The sequence below is a fragment of the Temnothorax longispinosus genome, chromosome 11 (assembly GCF_030848805.1).
Source record: "Temnothorax longispinosus isolate EJ_2023e chromosome 11, Tlon_JGU_v1, whole genome shotgun sequence".
NCBI lineage: Eukaryota > Metazoa > Arthropoda > Insecta > Hymenoptera > Formicidae > Temnothorax > Temnothorax longispinosus.
In genome coordinates this window covers 12,331,258-12,350,125 of record NC_092368.1, presented here as the reverse complement: position 1 = coordinate 12,350,125, position 18,868 = coordinate 12,331,258, and the positions used below count along the sequence as shown (strand labels likewise).

At 36.7% G+C, this 18,868-nt stretch overlaps 4 protein-coding genes across 5 annotated transcripts in view; 2 read left to right on the top strand and 2 right to left on the bottom strand.

Annotated features, from left to right (window-relative positions):
• Window positions 1-856: 856 nt before the first annotated feature.
• On the bottom strand, window positions 857-3,938 carry Rps9 (ribosomal protein S9). 2 transcript variants are annotated; one of them, XM_071793205.1, is made up of 4 exons: window positions 3,785-3,938; window positions 3,271-3,542; window positions 1,968-2,154; window positions 857-1,080 (listed from the first exon to the last, which is right to left on the bottom strand). In XM_071793205.1, exons 2-4 carry the CDS (start codon window positions 3,491-3,493, stop codon window positions 909-911), a joined length of 582 nt encoding a protein of 193 aa, XP_071649306.1. In that variant the 5' UTR covers window positions 3,494-3,542; window positions 3,785-3,938; the 3' UTR covers window positions 857-908. The 2 variants fall into 2 exon arrangements, with proteins under 2 accessions (XP_071649306.1, XP_071649307.1); XM_071793206.1 differs by having other exon boundaries at window positions 3,271-3,508; window positions 3,785-3,929.
• Window positions 3,939-4,633: 695 nt separating this feature from the next.
• On the top strand, window positions 4,634-6,432 carry Polr3k (RNA polymerase III subunit K). The gene is made up of 2 exons (XM_071794399.1): window positions 4,634-5,297; window positions 6,293-6,432. Exon 1 carries the CDS (start codon window positions 4,951-4,953, stop codon window positions 5,287-5,289), a length of 339 nt encoding a protein of 112 aa, XP_071650500.1. The 5' UTR covers window positions 4,634-4,950; the 3' UTR covers window positions 5,290-5,297; window positions 6,293-6,432.
• Window positions 6,323-7,081, top strand: Tcs1 (Threonyl-carbamoyl synthesis 1). The gene has a single exon (XM_071792413.1). It carries the CDS (start codon window positions 6,323-6,325, stop codon window positions 7,079-7,081), a length of 759 nt encoding a protein of 252 aa, XP_071648514.1.
• A 30-nt stretch (window positions 7,082-7,111) lies between these two features.
• Window positions 7,112-18,868, bottom strand: part of Lili (LMBR1-like protein) — a 33,384-nt gene continuing 21,627 nt past the window's right edge. Inside the window, exons 2-9 of the mRNA XM_071794397.1 lie at window positions 16,952-17,216; window positions 15,790-15,893; window positions 15,599-15,725; window positions 15,413-15,481; window positions 15,153-15,282; window positions 14,698-15,055; window positions 13,501-13,732; window positions 7,112-11,507 (exon numbers count right to left, since the gene is read on the bottom strand). Coding sequence (XP_071650498.1) covers window positions 11,248-11,507; window positions 13,501-13,732; window positions 14,698-15,055; window positions 15,153-15,282; window positions 15,413-15,481; window positions 15,599-15,725; window positions 15,790-15,893; window positions 16,952-17,216 — 1,545 coding nt within the window. The 3' untranslated portion in view covers window positions 7,112-11,247. The remainder of the gene's footprint in view (window positions 11,508-13,500; window positions 13,733-14,697; window positions 15,056-15,152; window positions 15,283-15,412; window positions 15,482-15,598; window positions 15,726-15,789; window positions 15,894-16,951; window positions 17,217-18,868) is intronic.

The following is an 18,868-nucleotide window of genomic DNA, read 5'->3' as shown; positions in this document are numbered from 1 at the left end:
TCTACAGAAAAGATACGTATAGTTAGTTACCCTATCTTGCTTAGTTTTCGAAATATTTGAGAAAAGATAAAAAAAATCGCGTTTTTTGTTGATAATATTGTTAATAACTTTGTAATGCGCATGCGCATTGCGAAGCAAAATAAATCCCACTTACAGCACCTCAAATCAAAGCAATTCATGGTGGTTGCAACCTGGGAAGATTAATTGGAAGGTTCGATGTCTAAATATGACTGGCCTATAAATATATGACAATAACAATTATTTTATATACATATACATATAATATATATATATATATATATATATCTTTTATAAAAAAAACTGTTTACTAGATATTCGGTAAAAAATACTATTTGTATCTTCGGCGAAGGATATATTCTTGTATATATTTCATAAAACAGAATTTAATATCGTCTAATAAAATCATAAAATAAAATTGTTGATAATTTGCAAAATTTTGCTACATTTTGAGTGCAAATGCATAATTCACATTCTCGAGGATTATTTGCGGACTAACTTTTCACGGTATCACGGTAATGATTGAATAAATTAATTAGGTAGCTATTTCACGGTATCACGGTAATGATTGAATAAATTAATTAGGAGCTATAAACTCAGTTCAACTTAACTTTTTCAATTTAAAAATATAGATGCAAATTTAAACGTCATACATTCAAGAAAATAAAATAGAAAAAAGGATTTTTAGCAAATTCAATAAACATTTCAATCAAATTTTAGATTCCATTTTTCAGATGCATCTTCTACATATACTTTGAGTTTTTATTTGAAAAGAATAACGTTTAAAATGATTCCGTTTGAAAGAAGGAAGAAAAATAAGGAAAATAGTGACAATCGATTATCGCGCTATATATTTATTGATATAATAAATGGCGATAGTAATAATCATTTTAATCTTCTTCCTCTTCTGGTGCGGCACCACCACTTCCTTTCCTCAAGTTCTTCCTCTTGACACGGCCGGGTCTGCCGCCGCCGAAGGGCGACTTGAGCGAGAAATCGATATGCTTCTGCGAATCCAGTCGCACGATGAATGACGGAATATTCACCACCTGTTTGCGCACTCTGCAACGAAAAATGGCTGCTGATCACTCGGTCTCCTCGGGCTTGCAACGTAGATTAGTCACAAATTCTTTCGTTACAAAAAGCAAAGACTCTACCAAAACTTATCCCTCTTTTTCGACGAGAACAAAGAACCTCAACAACTCGACAGACGTTAAGTGCCGATAAACAGCATTTAAGTGGCCTGCATAAATCAAATTAAGTTAATAACTGAATTCTCGACTCAGTGAACACAATCAACCAGGTCCGGTCGATAAGGTTTCATCGTCTTGGTACCTGAGTAATAGAATTCGTTTGTAATATTACCTTGCGACATCGCGCCGAATGTTTATGCATTTCAATATAAAATTTCTGTTAAAAACGCGTGAACATTCAATTTTTAACATTGTAAAACATCCGAATAATAAAGTCTCACATTAAAACGTAATTTTACAATATAGAATGCTAAAAAATATTTCTTTTTTTTTGCTCTTTTTAAAAAATATTGCGAATAGTATCCTGACAAGATAATTATAAATTTTAATATCTTTAGGGGATATTTTACACTCAATAATCAAGTTACAGAATTTTAATCAAATTACAGAAATCTAAAATCTAACAAAATCGATCATTTAGCACATAATATGTGAGTGTATGTAGCCTGGTCTGAAGCCGAAAAAGGAACTTATATAACCTTAACCGGTGATTAATCCAGGCTTTTGATCTGGCCTCAAAGATTAGAAGTGTACCGCGAGGATTATTCGACCACTTCTTGCCCATTTTTTAAGGCATTTCTTCAAACTTCTAAATTGTGCTTAAAACTAAAAATCTCTTTCTCGACAATAAAACATTTTCTTCTTTTTTTCAGATATTTTTTCTTCTTGTAGTAAAGACCATATTGTATTATTTACCGAATATGACGTTGGCGAATGAGAACGCGGGCATGATGGATGGATTTAGCTAAGCCTAGCTTGAATACTTGGGTCTGCAGACGTCGTTCCAAGAAGTCCTCGATCTTTAGACCCAATACATAATCGAGCTTCATGTGAGCTTCATTCAATACGCCAATCCTTACTAAGCGACGCAGCAGGGCATTTCCTGTGAAAATGCTCTTGTGTGTTATACATAGAAATTTAGAAAAAAATAAAAAAAAGTTTTTTTGTAAATCTTTCAGAATCTTCATACTCATTTCTACAAAAGTATTCAGACAAGAGGTGTCATGGGTTATCATCATGTGTTTTCCTATCATTTTTATGTCAACTACATACATAGTTATAACCCTGCAATTGTACATTCTTTTTCAGCATTCACTAACAGTATATATAGGTCATTTGCGTTCGCAGCATATTAAATAATCTAAAATTTTACCAAAAATTCTGAAAAAATTCATAGATGTTTCTTGAGATCTTAACTACAAGTTTGAACAATTTTGTAATTGTTAATTCAATCGCGTTAGGGCTGGTTTATAATAGCCGTAACCGTTGATTTAAGCCGTAATCTTTAAGAAATTGACCAATCACAGTCGATTATTCTTCTCACATTCGACTGTGATTGGTCAATTTCTTAAAGATTACGGCTTAAATCAACGGTTACGGCTATTATAAACCAGCCCTTAAGGTGAAATTTCATGGGCAGTGAAAAGCAGCAGCAGATCGTACTGATTGGCTGCAAAATAGAGAAGTTCTCGAGTTTCTAGAACTTCTCTATTTTGTAGCCAATCAGTACGATCTGCTGCTGCTTTTCACTGCCCATGAAATTTCACCTTTAGGTAAACAAACCTTTGCTGCCGAACCATATAGTAAAAGCACCGAGGACGTAAATGACCCACATGTACGGTTGCAGGGTTAAAACGCACTAGTCTAATCTAATTAGAAATGTATTGCATACGTAAATGTATGTCAATCCCCGTGTTCCTTTTTTACTGGCAGTGCTTAAAATATATAGTTTGCGTCACGTAACTATAGATTTTCAGTACTGGCAGTGAATATCGGAACACGCCCAATGGCTGCGGTCCACTTAACTCTACAAATGCTTTGAAGCATTCCTCTTCTTCTTTCTTTCAATAAAGAAAGAGAGAGAAGAAAAACTCTTCAAAGCATTTGTAGCGTCAAATGGATCACAGCCTATAAACATATATGTGCTTGTGACATACATTTACGGATGCAATACATTTCTGATTAGATTAAACTGATATAACCTCATAATATAACCAACCTTCAAAGAGACGCTTTGGATCTTTTTCCTCCAACGTGAGCAATTCACGAGCAGCTTTACGGATCTTGGCCAAAGTATACTTCACTCTCCACACCTCGCGTTTGTTACGGAGACCATACTCTCCGATGATGCGTAATTCCTGGTCGAGGCGAGCTTTCTCATACGGCCTTCTGGGCGTGACATAGGTCTTGGAGAAGACCGATGGGATTCTTCCGTTAACCATGTCGGGAGATCGCCACTTCAGCGAAAATTATTATAAATTACATAGATACCTACAGTGAAAAAAAACAGTCGATTTTTAGATCTGATAATTTCGCGATTCGAGAACGGAACATCCGCCACGTGTCCGCAATTCAACGAAGAAGCGAAAGACACGTGGTCTCAAAGTGTCTCGATATAAAAACACCGTGCGTTGGAATAAATAGAAACAAGCTTCGCTGGGGCTACCGTAATAGAGTAGATTATCTGATGAGTAGAGACGCAAATAGCGTAATTACTCGCGGATATTACTTACCTGTAGCAACGTGATGAGACACAACCTCTCACCGAGACAAACGCGACAAAAATGGACGTCATGGACGAACGTGACCGAGCAGTTCAGCGTGAGCGTTCAGCGCCGACGCCGAGCCGCCGAGCATCAAGTATGTGCGTTCAGAAATGAAACCTGAGTAGCTCTAAGGCTGAGTTTCCAGTTTCCACTGAGCGCGTCACGTGTCGCGTCATCTGAGTTAAACAAACCAATCAAAACATCTCATTTTGATCCCGTCACAAGTAATGTAATAAAATGAGATGTTTTGATTGGTTAAGGGCAAGGGTCGACAGGAGTAAGGCTGAGTTTCCACTGAGCGCGTCACGCGTCGCGTCGTCACAAGTTAACCAATCCAAACATCCCATTTCATTACATTCTTGTGACGGAATCGAAATGGAATGTTTTGATTGGTTCAACTCGGACGACGCGACGCGTGACGCGCTCAGTGGAAACTCAGCCTAACACTACCGACCTCTGTCGAGTTGCTTAGCTGCGAGTCCGTATTTTATTTTTATTATAAATTTTTTAAAAGCCAAAATGGAAAACCGGCTATGTACCGGCTAGCCGGTTTTTTTCGGTTTTTTTCTTAGCACTAATCTTTTAATTGGCTTTATAGAAATGCAAAATTCTTGTCTAGAATTAAAGTACGCATCAAAATCTAGGTCATGGTGGTCGAATTTATATGTGGTGGTCGTCACGTATAACAAAAAATATTAATTTTTTTTCGTTTTTGATATAAATTTGAGCACCATGACCTAGATTTTGATGCGTATGTACTTTAATTCTAGACAAGAATTTTGCATTTCTATAAAGCCAATGAAAAGATTAGTGCTAAGAAAAAAACCGAAAAAAACCGGCTAGAATCATGGCTTTAGGATCACCTTTAATGCGTTGTGCAGAAGTGTGTGCTCCCCGCTTTACGTGCTGGTTTGGGACCGTATTCTCGAGCCTGCCCTAATGATTTTCGTATGCGACTTTCTATTTGAAAAGCATTGAATTTCGCATGCGAGTTTCATGAAAACGATTCAAGAATAGGGCCCCTGGTGCTAGCATATGACTCGCGCACTCTATTCTTATATCTCTATGGCACAGACAGAGACAGACAGGTGTTAGGTGGACACGACGGGATATGCAACATTCGAGAATAAAGGATGGTATTACGATTTTGTCCGTACTGCGCTAATCTTCTCAGGTTCCAGGAGAACCGATTGTGCAATCGATTCGCGTGCCCCACGTGCCCGTACATTTACCAGATAGCGGAAAAACACCGAGTAACCTCGTGCACCTACTTCACGGGCAAGGAACTCGCCGACATCCTCGACGCCGAATCCGCGTGGATGGGTGTGGAGTCAACGGGCGAACGTTGCCCCAAGTGCTCACATCCGCGCGCCTACTTCAGGCAGCTGCAGACCCGGTCCGCCGACGAGCCTATGACATTCTTCTACAGATGCTGCAATCACACGTGTGCTTTCACGTGGCGGGTCGACTAAACTCACAGGTAAATTCAACATCGTAATCGCAATAATAATCTGGGGGGGGGGGGGGATAAACGATTTGACATATGTGATTCATTCTTGAATTATTGCCACTTCTGTAAACTGGAGAAACTAAATTAAAAACTGAAGTAAGATTAGAGCTAGCTTACTATAGGATGCATGGAATTACACTAGAATAATAGTAATATAAATTTTAATTCAGAAAGATTTAGTATTTTAATGTGGAAAAATGATATAATATTTTATAAAGACAGAAAGAATAGCGTAAAACTATAACAGATCTGAGAAGAAAAAGAATATGACTCGCATAACTGTATACTGTATATTAAAATTTGAGGTATTTTTTCAACAAAAAGAAAGAAGAAATAAAACTTGTTATGCTCTTAAGGTGATCCTAAAGCCATGATCCTAACTGGTTTTTTTCAGTTTTTTTCTTAGCACTAATCTTTTAATTGGCTTTATAGAAATGCAAAATTCTTGTTTAGAATTAAAGTACGTATCAAAACCTAGGTCATGGTGGTCGAATTTATATGTGGTGGTCGTCACGTATAACAAAAAATATTAATTTTTTTTCGTTTTCGATATAAATTCGACCACCATGACCTAGATTTTGATGCGTACTTTAATTCTAGACAAGAATTTTGCATTTCTATAAAGCCAATTAAAAGATTAGTGCTAAGAAAAAAACTGAAAAAAACCGGTTAGGATCACGGCTTTAGGATCACCTTAAGAGAAGAAAGAAGAAAACAATTTGATAGAATATTTGAATATAAATTAAAATTTGATAGATAAATGACTGTACTGCTACTAAATTATAATTAGAGCAAATGTATTTATATGTTTAAAGCAGGAGAATTTAACATAAGTAAGGAATATCATTAATTAGGACTTTTAATTTTAAGAATACATTTGTGTTTTAACATTTTATTCAAACAAATCAAAATGACCGTCGATCGTTTTTCATGTATAAACTCTAATGGTTTTCTTCTCTTTATAGGTGTGGAGTTCTGTAAGTGTTCGATATATCATGAGTCCTAGGTCAATGGGCCCCATGAAAGTCGTTATGAATAAAGCCAAGGAAGAAATGAATATGCTCGGACCAGAGGAGAAACACTTCTTCTGCGGCGGTGACCGGAGTGTCGCAATGGCGGCGGAACTGTTGCGGCAAGGCAAGGTGATTGCAATACCAACGGATACAGTATATGGTCTGGCCTGCCTGGCTGCCAATTCGCGAGCTGTCCAGCGGCTGTACGAGATTAAGCGACGAGACGAGAGGAAGCCGCTCGCAATCTGCCTGAGCAATGTCAAGGAGGTAGGTACATGGGGGATCCTGGATGACATCCCACCCAATATGCTGGAGTATTTACTTCCTGGACCCTACACGATATGCTTGCGACGCACGTCTGCCCTGAACCGAACTCTGAACCCAGGCGTCGATACTGTGGGCATCCGCGTGCCCGACGACAAGTTTGTGCGCAGCGTCGCCCAGATTGTTGGTCCGCTTGCGCTCACCAGTGCCAACGTCAGCAGCGAGCCGAGCAGTTTGCACCCAAACGAGTTCCGCGCGTTGTGGCCGGAGCTAGACGGCGTTTTCCACGGCTCCAAGAATTCCAAAAAGCAGAAGGATACACGTCGGATCGGTTCCACTGTGGTAGATGTGTCAAAACCATGCTGTTTTACGGTCGTGCGTCACGGTATCAATGCGAATTATATCATCGGGGTATTACGCAGGCACGGTCTGAATGACGGACATGACGGTAGAGTAACGCACATAATATGTGATTAAACTGGTATTATCTACAATAATAGATAGATACATTTGTGAATTATATTTAATTTAATAATGGTGATTTTTGTACAATTTTGATGAGAGTGTAAATATAGTAGATCAAGATATATTTCGTTATTTCCTTACGTATATTACTCGGATAAATTAAATAAACGCAAATTAAAACGAAAGATACGGCGTGAAAAAACCGTACATGTTAAAAAGTATGTAAATATCTAAAAACATGACTAGATCTAAAACATGACATAGATTCAGATACATGAAGTATCTTAACGTTTTGATGGAAAAGTTGTGTGGTCTAGCAACATAGCAATTAATAGAGAAGTCGTGATATTCCCTACGATATTAAGGTATTCCTTTCACGGAGGAGCGTATTTTGTAGGCGCTTAAGCAGGGCCTCAGCAAACTCTTGTATATTGCATTAAACTTATATAAAATCAAGTTATAATTGATTATTATGTTTAATTATAAGAAAAAAGTGAAAATATTATGTGTTTAGAAATTTTTTATTTTTCAGTAAATTTTACTATCAGAACAATATGGCAACGCTGCGCTTTTCAGGGCGCCGGTTGTAAAATGTGAAGTTGATAACAAAAGTGTCAATGTAAGTGTCAATTTCATTAATCAAAGAATATTGTGACATTTTCTTTTTATCAAAGAGAGATTTTATAATAATAATGAGTGATAAGAAACATAAAGTGAGGAGTCATGTGGGCAAAAATAAGGGACAATTTGTAAAAATAAAAGTTGATAATAAACCGTACATTATGAATGAAGTGTGACATGAGCGCACAGCTTGCAGCGCCAGCGTTGCCAAATAATTCCTTGAAAGTCGCCATCAAAAATATTCATCTATAAACCACATTTCAAGTCAACTTTTAACATAAATATTTTGTTTAAATATTCGGTGACTCTGTATTTTTATCGGCACTATCGAAAGTATAGAGTTTAGCGAATATGTAGCGCAGTTAATATTTAATATCTTAAATCTTAAGATAAACAAATTATTACATTGAAATGTAGAAAATAGACTTTTTCGATAACGTCACATATAAAATATCAAATTTTCAAAATCATAATTCTTCTTTATATGTTCGGTAATGTGGTTTAATTTTTTTCTGGCGTAAAGATATGCATTTTACCTTTCTCGTACCAAAAAATTAGTTAATTCTTAAGACTTTGGTGTCATGAAAGGAATACCTTAAAAAGAAGAAACCATCATCTCTGATATCGTTCAAAGACTCGGGATTTTTTTATATATAGGTATATAATATATGAAAAAGATGGTCTTCAAAGGACCACGCACTAATTATATGAAAAAAGTGGCCACCGTTAAAATCGACGAAAACTACGGAAAACTGTAGTTTGTGTGATGCCGATGAAAAGTTCAAATCCGCACAACCCTCAAAATATATTAGTTTTTAAGCTACGAGCCTATAAAGGTAATATTGGTGGTATAAAACGTACACATATTATACATAGTATACCCACTCTTAGCGTTACCCAAGATCAACCAGCGTGGAGGTGGTGAGTGTCTGATCTCCTTTCTTGTTCTTGTTTTTATTTTTTTAATATTTTTTATTTATTATTTAATATTTTTTTATTATTTTATATTTTTTGTTTTTTTTTTCTTTTTATCACATAGTGTTTTTCTATTGTCTCAAACTCCTTGATTTGCCAATTGTCAAAATATGCTATAATTGATAGTTTTTTATACCACGAATATTACCTTTATTAGGCTCGTGGTATAAAAAACTATCAATTATAGCATATTTTGACAATTGACAAATCAAGATGTTTGAGACAACAGAAAAACATTATGAGATAAAAAAAAATATTAAATATTAAAAAAATTAAAAATATTAAAAAAATAAAAGATATTAAAAAAATAAAAACAAGAACAAAAAAGGAGATCAGACACTCACCACCTCCACGCTGGTTGATCTTGGGTAACGCTAAGAGTGGGTATACTATGTATAATATGTGTACGTTTTATACCATCAATATTACCTTTATAGGCTCGTAGCTTAAAAACTAGCATATTTTGAGGGTTGTGCGGATTTGAACTTTTCATCGGCATCACACAAACTACAGTTTTCCGTAGTTTTCGTCGATTTTAACGATGGCCACTTTTTTCATATAATTAGTGCGTGGTCCTTTTGTATCATTACGATTTTCTACTTATAAAACAGTTTCGTCAGCTTTTTCATCATTGCTTCGCAAGTGTCTAAAGTATCGTGTGACTTGTTATGTGTTGTATACAATAAAAACAAGACACATACGCTCGATAATAGCAAAGCTAAAAGGTTACCCGGCCAATATTCGAGCAAAAAAATATAGATGTTAGTTTAAAATTAAAATTTATTAAATAAAAATTTATATATGTATATATATATATATATATATATATATATATATATATATAAATTTTTATATATTATATATATATATATACACATACATATATATGTATAATGACAATCATTTACGTTTCGACCTACTGATCTTCATCAGAACGTTCTAATAAAATTACATTAAGAGAAATATATTAGAACGTTCTGATAAAAATCAAGTAGGTCGAAACGTAAATGATTGTCATTATATTGTGGAGGGGTAAAAGCCATAGTGGTGTAAGTCAAATTTTTAAAAGTATTGTCTCGTAAGCATAGATGCAATTTATATATTGTACAGATTGCATCTATGCACACGAGTTAATTAAAAAAATTTGACTTACACCACTATGGCTTTTACCCCTCCATATATATATATATATTTTTTTATTTAATAAATTTTAATTTTGAACATCTATATTTTTTTGCTCAAATATTGGCCGGGTAACCTTCTTTTAGTGTTGCGTACACTTTATGCAATTGAATATGTATAAGTCTCTTAAAATCTCATTTTATTGCGATTTATTCAGTCTAAGAACATTTCGTATTCCGCATGAGATGTTAAACAATTCCTTACGCTTTCGTTATAACCCAGTTAATATTTCTTAGGTTTTTATTTCAAGCAGTCATTAAAATTTATTATTTAAATTGAAACTGTTTTTTCTTTTATGCACAATTGGAAATTATAAAATAAGGTAAATGAATTCATCGAAGATTCTTTTCGCGGAGGATAGATTCTTGCCCAGTACATTGATGAACAATTTCACCGAACACCTTATATATGCGTAAATTGTATCGTATCCTCCTTGCAGTCCTTACATCCACTATAAACTAATCATTCGATCGTGACACATACTCGCTCAATTACTGGGTCCTTTTCCCGGGCCCGGACAAACATATTCTTAAAAATAGCATTAATGTAATAAATAAATATTTAACGCTATGTATTACGGATGTGACCGCCTTTTGTCCTTATCGGACTACATGTTCTTGGTAGCGATCATGTAACTTTATCTTTGAAAAGTAACTTTATCTGTGAAAAGTGAAAATTTTCACCATTGAAGTTAATGGTAAAACTTTTCACTTTTCACATTTCCGTCATGATCGCTACCCTTGACTGGCTTCGCGCGTCTTAATTACAAATAATCACTAGCGTTCGCTTACTCTAAGCGATAAACTTCTTGGCTCTTACGAAAGTTTCATTGGCTCTTTAATGCAGCGATTTTCGATGGCGCAAGAGCAAAAACGCATTATCCTTAAAAAAAAGGAAGGGATATAATCAAGATTATATTTTGATCACCGACGAAGTTTGCCGGTGATTTCAATGTAACCAATTCAAATTCCTTGGAAAAGCCAATCTTTTGAACACGAAGCAACACCTTTATTTAAATATACTGTCATATATTTAGATTATGTTTAGATTCATAAATTCTTAAAAGATTAAAAGAAACGAGCAGTTTTGGAATCTTGGAACCTTGGAACATGAAAATACAGAAGACCTCGGCGTGATCGCTCGAGCACGTAAGAATCTAACGATCCAGTCCAGTCCAAGACTTCAAGCATCGAAGGATTAGCACGTCCAAAGATCTGCAAGTTTGAGAGCTCTGCAACTGCTTTCCTACATACGTCGTACGGCATAAATTTCTCACGTCTTTGAGAGACTCCTTGTAATTCTGCATACAAGAACATAAAAACCGGGCAAACTTTCGCAAGGTTCCGGCGTCTCTTTTCTCTCTCTGTTTAATTAATTATATAATAATATAACAAATCAGTCTAATCTTCCTTTGTAGAAAACATCCCTGACGACGGTGAATATTTCTTTGCGTCGGCGGTGACGCTGGTAGTTCTGAAGATGCCGAGCAGGCTGCTCCTCAGACGGGTGTAAATCTCCTTGCGCACAGTCGCTGTAAACTTGGTGGTCAGGCAGCTAATCGCCGCCGTCGCGAAGATCAGATTGTAGAGGAGCACGAGCTTGAAGTTACCAAGCCACTCGATGCGTCCAAAATCACCCAGTAGATCAAAGTTTGTCATTCCTGAGAAAAGCATAAATCAGAAGGAATGTGAGCAAAGCAATAATAAAGTCTTATTCCATGTAAAGCGCCATTTTTAAAAATTACTTCTTTCAATCGCCAGATAGTAATTTCGTTATCCGTTTTGTTATCTATAATTTTTCGTTATGTTTCGTTCGTAAATCCTCTTCTTTTCTTATAACACGAAAGTTATTTGTACTTTGACATTTTTGTTAATAAAATTATTGATTCTAAATATATATCAGTCAAAGAATCCCTCGTCATATATGAAAGAACATAGTTTTTTTATTAAATAAACTAGTACGCTCGTATAATTATAACAATTAATAAGGGAAAGGCCAATAATCGAGCAATAATGGATGTTAATTCATATAATTATTAATCACATACAACCAAGCGACAACTAAAAACTAGATTAAACGAACACAAAAACAATATCAGAACAGATCCATCTAGACATTCTGTGATTTCCGAACACATTACGAAATATAATCATACTTTTGATTGGGACAGTACAGTAATACTCGATTCAGAAGCGAATTATTATAACAGACTCATATCGGGAGATGTTACACATTAAGGGGATCCTGCAGTGACTGGGCGAACTTCCTCGATGTCAATAATGTCAACCTTTCTAATTTTGTTTTCCCTATATCCGTCTTTGTCTAACGAAATGACATCTGTCCTTTTTTCGATTGCTCGCCATCTCTCGCAAGATCCAACAACTACTGTTGCTGCTCTTCTTGTCATTCTGCATCCGTATTTGCATTACTAAAATAATTTTTCAATAGATCTTTTTTTGTACGCATTGAATTTTACTTCTACTTGCACGATATTATTCCTACATGTTTTCCCAAGGGCAGATGATAAACATTATGTATGTATAAACTGCAGAATTTTTGTTTTAAGCAAATATTGTCGTCAGGTGACAGATGCGTATGTGCCCAAATAAGTAATATTTTTAATTTTTTGGTGTTTGTTACTCTAGATTTTTGTACGTGCTTTAATTCTGTAAAATATTGTTGCAATTCTATAAAGCCAATTGAAAGATCCATCGAAAAACGATAATGTCGGTAAATCATATGGCTGCAGGATCTCCTTAAGGAACAAAAAAATGGGATCAATTCTAATAAAGACACAGAATTTCTGGATGATTCATATTTCAGCATACTTGAGCTGACCAATCACAAAACTTAGCGAATTTTGGTTGATTTAACATAAAACATTATTTTCCCTATACACTGTTATTTGTTTATAACTCTGTTCGTCCCATGGTGGAGTGTGTTCTTCCACCATGGTCCGTCCTGACAATTTACGCAGTCATTTGACATCAGTAACACGAGCCAGAGCATTACATCGCACTTTGAAAGATATTTTGACAAATATATGTGTCTTAATAGATCTTAGATTAGCGACATTTTAGTCACATATAACTTCTTTTCAGACAACTATTTTTTACACCTTGACTACACAACCTTGACTAAACAACGAAGCAACAATTCTTATGGACTGGACCCGATTTATTCTCGCCTCCGAACGAGGAATCCATTATGTTAATAAGTTAATTTGCTCGCTGACGACCTCCGTTTTTACCTTTGACTTCATAGATGCAACGACAATATCCCTGTATGTATTTGTCAAACCTTCGAATGGTGATGTGGCTCTGTCGGTTAAGAATTTTATATGGTTAGTTAGGAATTACATTGCGATTATTCTACGGCTGAAGAAGACTCGGTGAAGTCGAAACGTTCCGTTGTTCACATATATGTGATTAATAATTATATGAATAACATCCATTATTGCTCGATTATTGGCCTTCCCCTTATTAATTGTTATAGTTTTTTTAACCCTGTAAATATGCAGATTGTATATCTAGTAGTTGAATGAGAAAAAACAAGAGCAAGCACACAGAACATTTTATTATTAATTTCAATTATTTTAGAATATAACTAGGATTGAAACGTTTTTGTGGGATATAAATAAACATCCAGCTTACCTAGGATTCGCGATAATAGCGGTAATGCCGAACTTAGCACAAGCAAAAGGGCGCAATTTGCAATGAGATGGGTGAGCGGTGTGGAGCGAAATTTTGGTTGGACGATTCTCACGCCCGGTAAGACGTACAGGCCGATTGCGCTAGTCACGGCCAGGTAAAGGATCACCGCTACCTCGATGGCCGCACCGACAGGCCCGAGCTTAGACAGAGAACTGATGCCGAGCGTAAATTGCTGTTGAAATAAAAAAAACAGTACCTTTATAATTTTTTAAAGTAAAATTAAAATTAGATGAAGAAAACGATACTATCATCAGTTAAATAATTTACGAAATAAATTATTTGGTACAATAAATCTGTAATTGATTTTTTTTATTGGAAGGATCGATTCCGATCGGAATTATTCCGCTTTCCCTAGAAAACACAATAGAAATCTAAGAAATGCGTTCGAAATTTTACTCGCGGGTGCACACCGCGTCGTTCTGTCTTTGTTACTTACTAAAAATTGAACAAAGACGAAACAACGCTGGTGTGCACCCGAGTGAAGTTTTCGAACGCAGCCCTAAACAATTCCGATCGGAATCCATTCCGAAAAATTCCATAATACGTGCTTTGGTCCCTGAGCCGAGAATTCCGCATTGACGGTGGCGACGTGCCGTAGCGGTAGAAATAAGAACTCTGTTTAATGGAGAACTCTGTCCTCTGTGACATGTTAAGAACCCTATTTTGTCGTGCGTGCAATTTCCTTATTATTCGCTCTGTACTTGTGCTATAACGTTTAATGTATTCGTGAAACTCATATAATTGACCGAAAACTATCTTTTTTCCTCGACAATAAACAAACAGCCATAAAACAAACCGTTTTCCCGTATGTTTAGGTTTTGTTTTATGGTTGTTTATTGTCGAGGGAAAAGGATAGTTTTTGGTCAATTTTAGAAGTGTTTCAAAACGATATATAGTGATTTTTTATCGAAATGTCTTTTTATTTGAGAATGACACACACGACAAAATAGGGTTATTTCTCGCCTCAAGAATTCAATATGGCCGCGGTGACTACCCAGGAGCCTTATTACAGCACGCAAAACTATAAATTCACCATTTTTATGTTAATTAATATAACGATAATTCAAATTAATAATTGCAGCGCGAGTTCATGACTAGAAAGTCGATTAATTCGGAGGAAATAAAGTACGTACGAACCCTCGTGCTCAACGGCAACGCCTTGATGCCTATCAGTAATTCTATAGTATTTTGCACCGCTAATAGAGCCGTGGCGGTGGACAAAATGAGCAGCGCCAGCATCGCTACCGGATAAAGTAGCGTGCGCCGGACCCACCAGGTCCTCCGCTGTTGGTCCAGCAGCTGTCGTCGCCTCTGAACATCGTCCAGCCGTTGAGAAAGGCCTTTTTGCAGAGCACCATTCCTTAGACACAGCAAACCTGGGCTTATGCACAGCAGCGGCTCGTCGTCCTCGTGCATCGACCAGCCGCAACTCATCGCCGGCGACATCGGCACCGGCGACACGTACGATTTTCCCGTAGCTTTCACGTGCTGCAATCTGAACAGATGTTGATTTAGATATGTAAAAAAAGGTTAGACAATTCGCGATACTGGATATACATAAGAATACAAGAAAAAGGAAGAGAAATGCTTACCTCCTACGGATACAGTCCTCCTCTAATCTATACGCGAAGAACTCCTCATCCAAGTTCTTCAGAAATTGGGGTTTAACAAGAAACGACCCCACCACGTCAAACAGTCGTACGAATCCCACTGGAGTGCATACTAAAGATAAAGCGATTCAATGAATTAGAGTAAGTTCATGGAAAAAAATATTACATTTGAAGAATATTGCAAATTGATTTTTCTGTGCTGCGCGGACAACGGAGTTATGCGAAAAATGCGTGATACTTACGCAATAACATTACTACGCCAACAAACGAGACGCAGGAGTACAGGAAAGGCAGATAATAACTCCATAAATCTGTAAATTGTATCAAATCCATGGTCTTATTCGATGTCGTAACTTTATCGCCCAGATATATCTAAATTCTAAATTATATACAAGATTATCAATTTTGTATATGTTATGTATACTTACTGAGCAACGTGTGCAAACTTGAGTTTTGATAATCTAACAAGGCCGACAGGACATAGGTCATTCCCAGTACGAGAGTACCCAAGAGACAGAGAACTGTCACTGTCTCGTACACCCTCGCCATCACGCCCTACGATCGCAGCATAGTTACAAAAGGTGGGACAGATTAGAAGTCATTCAGGATTTTGTCTTACCTTTTTATGGCCTTCGAAACCTTCAGACTCCGTAAAGAGATAGGCGAAAGGCAGAAACACAAAGAGCGATAAATTCGAAAATAGGAATACGTGGTTCCATAGACCTGTCAATGGGAAATTAAACTTGTTAATTAAACAATATGACTTTTACACGAAAATATAAATTGAAGATGTAAGATAATTATATCGCATGAATTCATCGTCGGTATCTTTTTATCAGTACATAATATCGCTAGTGAAATATATCTGCTATAATTACGCAAATAAACCTGTACTCTCAATTCACAAAACTATGATTTGTAAGTGCATTTAATTTGTGAATTAACGAAACTCTTCTCGAAAATTTTTAACTTGTATCTACTATATTTTTATCTATTAATAATTTTAATGATATTAGATCAATTAAAACAGAACAACGTACCCAGACAGCAAAGCGTGTCTGAGCAAAATTGCGCAAACCTGTGATTGCTTATGATGCTGGCAACTTGCCATACATTTGCTTCAATTGATTTCGAGTAATTTAATATCTGAAGCAACATGCAGGCAACATTGAATATATGTATTGCCAGAAATTTGTCGGCAACAGAACAGCATCAAATTTACTTCGCGTTGCTAGCAATATGACAGCATTGTGTGATTCTATGAATTATTACGGCAACATGACAGCAACAGTTCGAATTTTGAGACAATGTTAGACCGCAGCATAAGTTGCCAACAAGTTGCTGGCAAGTTGCTATACAAAATTGTTATATCGTGAAGGCATCAACTTGCCGACAAATGCGGACTCAGTTGCCACAATTCTGGTAGCAACACATACTATGTTGTCGGCAACATGCCAGCAACAATAGACACGTTGCTATCTTGGTACACCTCATATGTTCTACCCTTCTTCGCATTCTTATTGATGCTTTAATTTCTTAAAGTAAATAACTTAATCTCTTTCGTCTCATTATATGTTAATATTAATTCTTTATAATTGTAATGTTATCTCGAATTATGATAAGATTGCTCTTGGGTGATTGTCCCAGAATAAAATAAAGCTATACTTTCCATTTCGACTCTTCTATCTTTCTATCTATATGTGTGCATCTGTTTCTTATATATTTCGAGTAACTCGTGTTGAAGTATATATTTTCCCAGATTATTCAGTTCAAGATTTTACCTTGGATAAGGGAGCTGTTGAGCCACTTGACGTAGTAGCTATTCGGGTACAAAATGAGGACCTCATTACTGGCAATAGACACCGGAAGTAGGAGAGTCGCGCCGACGGAAATTGCCAGGGCAACCGTGCACAGCCAGAGGCTGATCCTGTACACGGTGACCTCATCCTCGTCCACCGACAAGTAATCCTCGCGATCCCGGCGTCTGAAACGCGCGATCAGCGCGTAGCTCGAGATATATAGCAACAGGAAAAGCAGCAGGTATATCTGCAAAGACACCGTTCATTGCACAACAGTTAGATACATCTTAACCGTGTGATTATATATATATATATATATATATATATATATATATATATATATATATATATATATATATATATATATATATATATATATATATATATATATATATAATATATATATATATATATATATATATATATATATATATGTTACAGTCAAAGCCCGAAACGCAGGCATTCCTAGGATTGACTAGTCAATCCTGGGGAACGACCAAGCGTCTTAGTCAAAGCCAGAAATAAGTTTTGCGTTTCGGCTTTTGACTAGTCAATCCTAGGAATAACTAATACGGCTAGTCAAAGTTAGAAGCTAAAGAAAAATTACTTCGGACTTTGACTAGTTAATCCTAGGTGTGGCTTAATTCGGACTGTGTGACTGTTAACAAATAAAATCAAGATTTTTTTTACTAAATTAAGTTCTTATTGTTATTAATGCCCCGCAACGCGAGATATTAAACGTTAAAGTTGACAGGAGTTAGATTATGATTCCTGTCATACCGACGAGCTGTAGCGACTACTAGCGACTACGAACATGCCCTGTGGCCACATACGCATGTTCAGTGGCCGCACGCGCATGCAAAACTGCGCAAATTTTAAATGAATCAATCGTGCAGAATAACCAAGCATCTCGATTCAAGCAGTTAGGTCTCACGCTGGGAGTTTTATTAGTTTAATTATGCGTGGGAAGCACACACACACACACACACACAACGGGGGGGTGCGAGGTGGGGCCTTCGGCCCCCCCTCCTTCGCACCCACCCCGCCGGTAGGCTGCGTGGACCTCGCTTTACAACATAAAGTACATGCTAAGTTGTAAAGCGAAATTATAAAGCACATGCATGGAGGGGTGCAAGGGGGGTTACATGCGTGAGCGCACGTGAACAGAAAGGCTTTTCTCCCCTGCACCCTCCCCCATGCATGTACTTTATAATTTCGTTTTACAACTTAGCATGTACTTTATGTTGTAAAGCGAGGTCCACGCAGCCTACCGGCGGGGTGGGTGCGGGAAAAAGGGGGGCCGAAGGCCCCCCCTCGCACCCCCCCGTTGTGTGTGTGTGTGTGCTTCCCACGCATAATTAAACTAATGAAACTCCCAGCGTGAGACCTAACTACTTGAATCGAGATGCTTGGTTATTCTGCACGATTGATTCATTTAAAATTTGCGCAGTTTTGCATGCGTGTGCGGCCACTGAACATGCGTATGTGGCCACAGGGCATGTTCGTAGTCGCCAGTAGTCGCTATAGCTCGTCGGTATGACAGGAATCATAACCTAATTCCTGTCAACTTTAACGTTTAATATCTCGCGTCGCGGGGCATTAATAACAATAAGAACTTAATTTAGTAAAAAAAAAATCTTGATTTTATTTGTTAACAGTCACACAGTCCAAATTAAGCCACACCTAGGATTGACTGGTCAAAGTCCGAAGTGATTTTTCTTTAGTTTCTAACTTTGACCAGCCGTATTAGTTATTTCTAGGATTGACTAGTCAAATGCCGAAGTGATTTTTCTTTAGTTTCTAACTTTAACCAGCCGTATTAGTTATTCCTAGGATTGACTAGTTAAAAGCCGAAACGCAAAACTTATTTCGGGCTTTGACCAAGACGCTTGGTCGTTC

Coding starts and splice junctions, on each gene's coding strand:
- Rps9 (XM_071793205.1), bottom strand. CDS start 3,493: ATGGTTAACGGAAGAATCCCATCGGTCTTCTCCAAGACCTATGTCACG. Junction 2,155..3,270: donor TCCAAAGCGTCTCTTTGAAG/GTTGGTTATATT, acceptor GCATTTTCACAG/GAAATGCCCTGCTGCGTCGC. Junction 1,081..1,967: donor ATTCGCCAACGTCATATTCG/GTAAATAATACA, acceptor TTTTCGTTGCAG/AGTGCGCAAACAGGTGGTGA.
- Polr3k (XM_071794399.1), top strand. CDS start 4,951: ATGGTATTACGATTTTGTCCGTACTGCGCTAATCTTCTCAGGTTCCAG.
- Tcs1 (XM_071792413.1), top strand. CDS start 6,323: ATGAGTCCTAGGTCAATGGGCCCCATGAAAGTCGTTATGAATAAAGCC.